The sequence below is a fragment of the Tiliqua scincoides genome, chromosome 13 (genome assembly GCF_035046505.1).
Source record: "Tiliqua scincoides isolate rTilSci1 chromosome 13, rTilSci1.hap2, whole genome shotgun sequence".
Taxonomy (NCBI): Eukaryota; Metazoa; Chordata; class Lepidosauria; order Squamata; family Scincidae; genus Tiliqua; species Tiliqua scincoides.
In genome coordinates, this window is record NC_089833.1 from 18,071,493 (window position 1) to 18,079,136 (window position 7,644).

Below are 7,644 nucleotides of genomic sequence, written 5' to 3' on the forward strand. Positions count from 1 at the left end.
TGATACAGTGCCTGCTAATACAAGTTAGGAAGTTCCCAGTTCAGATCCTACCTTGGCTGCAGACTTGGAGTACGTTAGGTCAGCTGCCATATCTCCACCTCACACATAAGGGAAACAATGAATTGTGTTAACGTTTCATACGCTACTGAGGGTCTGACCATGGAGAGGTATATAAATGCTGGGTAATGCAGACTTAGGGGGCGTATCTGGTGTTGCAGCATCTGTTGGTCTTTCTCCAAAATGTGAAAACATGCCAAGAGAGTCTGTACTATATTTACGATTTGAAAACACTGGCTGTACTCCAAATCTGCGTGTGTCGGATTTGAAGTCTTTGGTCTAATGGCCTCAGTGCCACAGCTTCAGGGGAAGGAGTTTGGAATGTGAAATGACGAATTCTTTGTCGCTTGTACCCAGGGATGCATTTTTGTGGAGACCTGCCGTGGGCGTGTAAACCGAGGCCTCTGCCGCTTCCTGGAGGCAAGCCCCCAGTGAACAAAGCAGGTAAAAAAATGGTTCACACGCCACAGTTTGCCTCCCAAATGCATCTCTGGGATTCATTGCGTGGAGCTGCTTGTAATGTGTGAACCAGCAGAAAGTGCTATTTGAACTGTGGTTAAAACTTAAGAAATCAGTAGTCTGTTATCTCCCCCTCCCTCCCAACTTCCAGGTAACCTCATGCAGTAAGCCCAGGAATCATTCTCAGTGTTTCATAATAGCTTTTAAATGTTTTGCTGTAAGTGATACAGATTCAGTGTCTTGAGTTCTAAGCTTTTGGAGATGTACCATTCAAGGTGGATGCATTCCCATAGCTTTCTTCTAAGCTGGCAGGGGGCATGTGCAGCTCTCTTTACAGCAGCACCTGCCCCATCTCAACTTAATAATGTGCTTCTCTTCTAGGTGAGTGAAGAGAGATCCTTGCCTGAAACTCTCATGAGCCACAGGTAAGCGTGCAATAGACCAGTAGCACCTTAAACCCTCCAGCTTCAGAGTTCAGTTACTTAGAATCATAGAGGCAGAATGAGGACGGTGGTTATCTAGAACAGAAGTGCCCAAACCCCAGCCCTGGGGCCACTTACGGCCCTCGAGGCCTCCCAATGCGGCCCTCAGGGAGCCCCCAGTCTCCAATGAGCCTCTGGCCCTCCAGAGATTTGTTGGAGCCTGCACTGGCCCGATGCAACTTCTCTCAGCGTGAGGGCGACTGTTTGACCTCTCGCATGAGCTGTGGGATGAGGGCTTCCTCCACTGCTTGCTGTTTCACATCTGTGAAGCTGTAGTGGCAGCAAAGGAAAGGCCAGCCTTGCTTTGCGCAAGGCCTTTTATACTATTGCAAGACCTTCATTCATTCATATAAGTTTATCTTTAATATATTCATTTATGTAAACTTATGTAAATTTATTCAAAATTGAAATATAAATTTATTCTTTTTTTCCCCTGGCCCCCGACACAGTGTCAGGGCGATGATGTGGCCCTCCTGCCAAAAACTTTGGGCACCCCTGATCTAGTACAACCCCCCTACTCAAATTAGGCTACTGCTACAGCATCCCTGACAACAACAACAACAACAACAATAATAATAATAATAATAATAATAATAATAATAATAATAATAATAATAATAATAATAATAATAATAATAAACCTTTATTTCTATCCCGCCCTTCTCCCCAAAGGGACCCAGGGCGGCTAACAACATATTAAAACAGATTAAAACATAATTTCACAACAGATAAAAACATATTAAAAACACATTAGCAGAACCCATAAAAACAGTAGTCAGATAAAAGTCAGAATAAAAGAGCATAAAAGAGTTCTTAGAGGCCTGTAAAAAAGCAACTAAAAGATGTATAAAAGATGTTAAAAAGGCCATGAAGTCAGAAGGCTTGTTTAAACAGCAAGGTCTTCAGGTCTTGCCGAAAAGTCTCAAGAGCGGGAGCCATTCTCAAGTCAAGGGGAAGGGAGTTCCATAACGTTGGTGCCACTACTGAGAAGGCCCTGTTTCTTGCCGCCGCCCCACGTACCTCCTTAGGCGGCGGCACTTGTAAAAAGGCCTTCTCTGATGACCTGAGAGGACGAGCCGGATTGTACGGAAGTAGGCGATCTCTAAGATACCCTGACCTAGAGCAGTATAGGGCTTTAAAGGTCAAAACCAGCACCTTGAATTGGGCCCGGAAACGAATGGGCAGCCAACGTAGCCCCCGGAGAAGCGGACTGACAGAGTCAAACCGCCTAGCTCCAGTGACCACACAGGCCGCCGCATTCTGCACGAATTGCAGTTTCCGAACCGTCTTCAGGGGCTGCCCCACATAAAGCGCGTTACAATAATCTAACCTCGATGTCACCATAGCATGGATCACCGTGGCCAGGTCTGCACGATCCAAGTACAGCCACAGCTGGCGCACGAGCCGAAGCTGAGCGAAGGCCCCCCTAGCCACAGCCGCCACCTGGGAATCCAGGAGCAGCTGCGAGTCCAGGAGGACCCCCAAGCTGCGAACCTGCTCCTTCAGAGGGAGTGCAACCCCATTCAGAGCAAGCCGATAGTCCAGCACCTGCATCGAGGATTTCCGAACCAGGAGAGCCTCTGTCTTATCCGGATTTAATTTCAGCTTGTTAGCCCCCATCCAGATCCTCACTGCTTCCAGACAGCGCTCCAGGCCCTCAACCGCCACCCTGGAGTCTGGAGGAAAGGACAGATAGAGCTGGGTGTCATCAGCATATTGATGACACCCCCACTCCAAACCCCCGGATGACCTCTCCCAGCGGTTTCATGTAGATATTAAATAGCATGGGGGATAGAATTGAACCCTGCGGCACCCCGCACCTCAGCTGACAGGTGGCCATCCAGCCTCTGCTTGAAAACTTCCCATGAGGGAGAGGCCATAACCTCCTCAGGCAGACTGCTTTAGTACCAGGCAGCTCAATTCTTCATGTCCAGCTTAAATCCATTTCTCTGTTGTCCCAACCAGTTGGTTCTCGTCCTGCACTTGGGAGTCATTCAGAGTAAGTCTTCCCCTTCTTTTGTGTGACAGCCTTTTGTTTAAAGCAGCTGCCCTACCTCCAATAACGCACCAGTAATGCAGTGCAGCATCGCATTTGCTTTTTTGCTGCTGCATCATATTGCTGGCGCATGTTGTGGTCCACTAAAGCTGTGATCATGTGCACGCTTTGTACAGATAAGCCCCCTTGAGTTCAGTGGGACCTATTTCTAAGCAAACATGTATAGAATTGTGCTGTAAGACTCCTACATTCTTTTCATACGTTCTGCTTCCAAGTCGGTTCTGCCCCCACCCTGTGCTTCCTTGGCCTCTGCCACCTGGCGAAGCAGCACCAAAGTTGGTAGCTTTTTTATGAGGAGAAAACAAGTGACCCTATTCATCCCTCTCAGTTTGCTGCATCTTTTTAAAATATAATAATAATAATAATACAGGTATTTCTATACCGCCTTTCATGGTCTTCAGATTTCTCCTCAGACTTTATTTCAAGGCGGTTTACGCAGGCAGGCTATACTAAATCCCTATAGGGATTTTTACAATTGACGAAGGTTCTGTCTTTCAAGAACTACAACATTTCAGATGGATCCTTTTATGATCTGGTATCACATTCTGGACAATCCTTCATATCTCACTTGAAGGGCAGCCAAAGAGCAGATGGAAAAACTCGGCTCGGCTTGTCAGCTGCTTCAAGGTCTCGCCGTTCACTGTGCCGGTGGCCTTGAACTGGCGACCTCCGGATGTTATCTTCAGGCAAAAGGAGGCTCTACCCTCTAGACCAGACCTCCTGCCCTTAAAACATACCTTTAAGATAAGAAGCATTTCTTTAGAAGTCCCTTCTGAGATGGGGGATCATTTTATTTTGTAACACTGACAGCCCTATGAACTTTTGTTGAAAAGCAGTATAGAAATGCTTGGATAATAGCAAACAACTGTGCTGAGTACCAAGAGTGCCCCCACCAGCCTCAGCTGATCAGCTTGGGGAGCACTGCAGGCACCCACTAGGGGGAAGAGCACCACAACTGTGCAGTCACGAAGGGCTCCGGGTTTCTCGGCCTAACCTGGCCTCTTCCTTTCTTTCCAGATCCAGAGCGTCTGCCGGAAGCCAGCCGTCCAGAGCTTGCAGTATATTTATAAACTGAAAAAAATGACTAACTCTTCAATTCATAAGTGGTGCTTCAGAAAATACTGTACAAGATTTTACCATTCAAAAAAAAAACAAAAAACAATTTTTTTTTAGTTTTTACCTTGAGACTTTTTTTAAATGACCTGCAATCCAAAAAACAAACACAAAAAAGGATGGAAACTTTCTACAACTGCTGAACATTGTAAAATTTACCCTGTAAATATCACAGTGAGAATTAATGCCCTGGAAAAAGAACATCTCAAATGCTGCTTTGTTACAGACTCAGGTTGATTGTGTTATTCATGTGATGTTGCTCCAAGTCTACACGTCTGGTGCAAGAGGCAAGAACACCCACGGAATTATCAAGCTGCAACGGTCGTCTATTTAATTTAAAGACTTATTTAAAAGGAAGAAAATTCACACACAACTAGGATTCTGGCAAGAGCTTCACCCGTTTTCTGTGCTACTAGAAACTCATTTCATTAATTTCTTTTCCAGGTGGATTCAAGATTTGAAGCGACGGTCCTGGTCTTGGATATGTGAAACGTGCCGTTCAGACTCTACCAGTTTTTGAATGTATTTCCATCCCTCCCTGCACTCATTTGTATATCTTCTATGTTTTTTTTATAGTGTTTGTCTTGATGGGTCTCGGTTGTCTGGTTCTGTCCCTTTTAAAGTTTCTAGTTACAGACACGTTCATACTGTGATTTTATTTTATTTTATTTTTTTATTATGAAATGCTATCAAACTGTGATACACTTAATTCACTGGTCCTGCATCAGGAGACAGAGTGGGGAAACTGTATTAAATACAGTTCATCTGAATAATCTGTCTGGTTTTTACAAGCTGTGTTGTTCAGAGATGTCTAAAGTTTGATCTTTGTTTTTTTAAAGATAACAAGCACTTGCCCCACTTGTATATATATGGCATGTAAAATTTATATAGTATATAAATACAGCAAGTCAAAACAGTTTTGCTCCATGTCTACTGTACATTAATTTTCTGTCTGGATTCTAGTCCGGCTGTATATAAAATAGCCAACTCTGTCAGGGCTCCGTAAAAAGTCATATTTGAGTATATTCACCTTGAAAGAAAGATGGCAAAGCAAGGACTCAAGGTAGGCTCCAGAACACAGTAAATTGTGGCTCAATAGGGCTGTTCACATGTTATATTGTAGTCGAATATGCACTGCTGTGTGAATGTCTGTACCTGGGTTTGTTTTTTCAGATCAGTAATTCCTGGCTGCCCTGCACAGACTGTACTTGCATTGAATGGAGGTTGTGAGTAACTGTACCCAGGTATAGATCAGTGTGCATGAACTGGCTTAAGGTACACTAACAGTAGCAAAACTTTGATTTTCCTGAACAGCAATCAAATGCATTTAAATGTTCAAGAAAACAGTGGTTTGTCTACAACAACAAAAGCAGCTGTGCAGATGTGAAGACGGTATCCACTGTGATTGACATACTAGAATGAACTTTCTTCCCTTGTTTCCAGTAGGGCCCCCAAATGACTTTATCAACATCAATGCAACACTTGATTTGATTGAGGCTGGATAGATTTCTACTTGCCTTAGGTCTGCTGTCTAGCTTCAAATCCTGGTTGAACAGGAGCCCAAGTTAGTCAGCATTTGGCCTGCAGCAGAATGAGATGGTAATGTTATTTGGAGTGTTCTCTTGCACCCTGCAAGTAGGAAGTGATTTGACCTAGGATACTTTTCCCTGCTTCTGCTAGCTTTCTACTTGCAGAAAAGTTTGATTAAAAACAAATATTCAAAAATCTTACCTTAAGTGCAGCAGTCTGCTGTATCCGCTACCTGCAGTGAAGGCTGGTGAGGTGGAGTATTCAAAGTTACTGCCTAGACTCCTGCTCATCTGAATGAAGGTTACGAAACTGAAAAGTGGGTAGAGAAGCATAATGCTGTCCGATATTTATCAAGAGACCAGGCTTAATTACCATTGAAGTCAAACCAGTAACATCATATTTGTATTTTTTTTAAAAAACTTTATAGGATTCATTTTATTTTGAGCATGTAATCTCTGCATTGTATTTTGTTAACTAATAGTTACAATCGATTGTTAAAACAGCCATACAAGATTACCATAGATATTTGTATAACAGTTATGGGTACAGAAAAGATCATGCAGTTCATTGGCCTACTACAAGAGTAACCAACCTCCAAAATAATACACAGCTGTACAGTATGTACACTTTACTGTACACTTTACCTTACATTTAACTGTTGAAACATTCTCCAAGAAAATATAGAAAATATAAAGCTACGTGTTCAGTCTGTAGCATCTGGTCAAGCCTTGAGGGGCCGGTGCAGACATAAGGGTGGCTTCCTCCAAAACAGCCAACTAGCTAAGGAGCACACTCTTCCCCCTTAACTATCAGTGGAGCTCAGCAGCCATTAAACCACAGCTCACAGGCTGGATCTGTGAGCAGTGTGTAGCTGAACCACTGGTGTAGCTGAACCTCCAAGTCACAGATGAAGGAGAATTGGGCTTCTGTCCGGGAGGAAGCATACATTCCCCAAACCTGCTCCTGCGAAGCCAGGTCCAAATAACCTAAACTTTCTTCTGCAAGCATCTCTGCAAAGATATGTACTACTTTTACAAAAAAAAATAAAAAAAAAATAGGCATTTATATCAATATATATTTTTTGTAAATATGAGGCATTCTAAATGCTGCTCTGTTTATAAAGACTTAACTTCTGTACCACCACACTTAATCCTAAAGTGTCAAGCGGCACTCCCATGCAAAGTTCTCTCCTGTGTCAGCATCAGCACTGGTCAGGCCAGCTGAGCTTAAAGTGCTGTTAGATCTCACTCCCCACCCCCCGCCATCCCCAAGAGCCACAATCCAACATCTGACAGGGAGCACAGGACAAAAGGCAACCAGGGTGGTGCAGAGGGCAGGAGGAATGCCATAAAGCTTAACTTCTGCATTGTTCTCCTTGCATGAAGTGAGATGAGTACAAGCCAGGTGTATTGAACCCTGATACTAGTCACAGGTTTGAGGGTGGTTTACCCTTCCCAGAATACCCCTGACCACTATAAAGAGGGCAAGTGCAGAAGAGCTTTAGGATCCGTCCCTTCAGGGAACAAGACAAAATCCACCATGAAGGGAATTGTGCAGACACTCTGAAGCAAAGAAGTGAGTGGGCAGGAGAAAACCATCCCTCCTCGAATAATGCCCCCCCCCGTACCTAATCCCATGTGCCTTTGAGTAAGGACAATCCCCCAATATTATACACCTTGGAAAAAAGCTCCACTGACTTACATGGATTTACACCTAGGAAAGAAGAACATAAAGGATTGTGGTCTAAATCCCACTACCTGTCTAGAGCAGAGTGAAGAAGTGGATTTTAAACCTCCTGCGCTTTAGGAATAAAGGGGGTCTTTCAGGTGTTCACAAGGTAGTGACCTCAAGTGGCCAAGAGCTTTCACTGGCTGTCCCTGCAGATTAACTTGTTTCTTTACTGGCCTTGCAACCAGTGGAAATCTTGGCTTTCTTTCAATTCCTGCT

The 7,644-nt window shown here is 44.0% G+C and overlaps 1 protein-coding gene across 2 annotated transcripts in view; it reads left to right on the forward strand.

Annotated features, from left to right (window-relative positions):
* Positions 1-5,084, forward strand: part of USP42 (ubiquitin specific peptidase 42) — a 37,496-nt gene extending 32,412 nt beyond the window's left edge. Inside the window, exons 18-20 of one of the 2 annotated variants that reach the window (XR_010795035.1) lie at positions 415-501; positions 898-941; positions 4,072-5,084. Coding sequence is in view for 1 of the 2 variants with exons in the window: in XM_066640496.1 (XP_066496593.1) it covers positions 898-901 (4 nt within the window). In the remaining variant the exon portion in view is untranslated. The remainder of the gene's footprint in view (positions 1-414; positions 502-897; positions 942-4,071) is intronic. The other variant, XM_066640496.1, reaches the window with a different exon arrangement.
* The last annotated feature ends 2,560 nt before the right edge of the window (positions 5,085-7,644 follow it).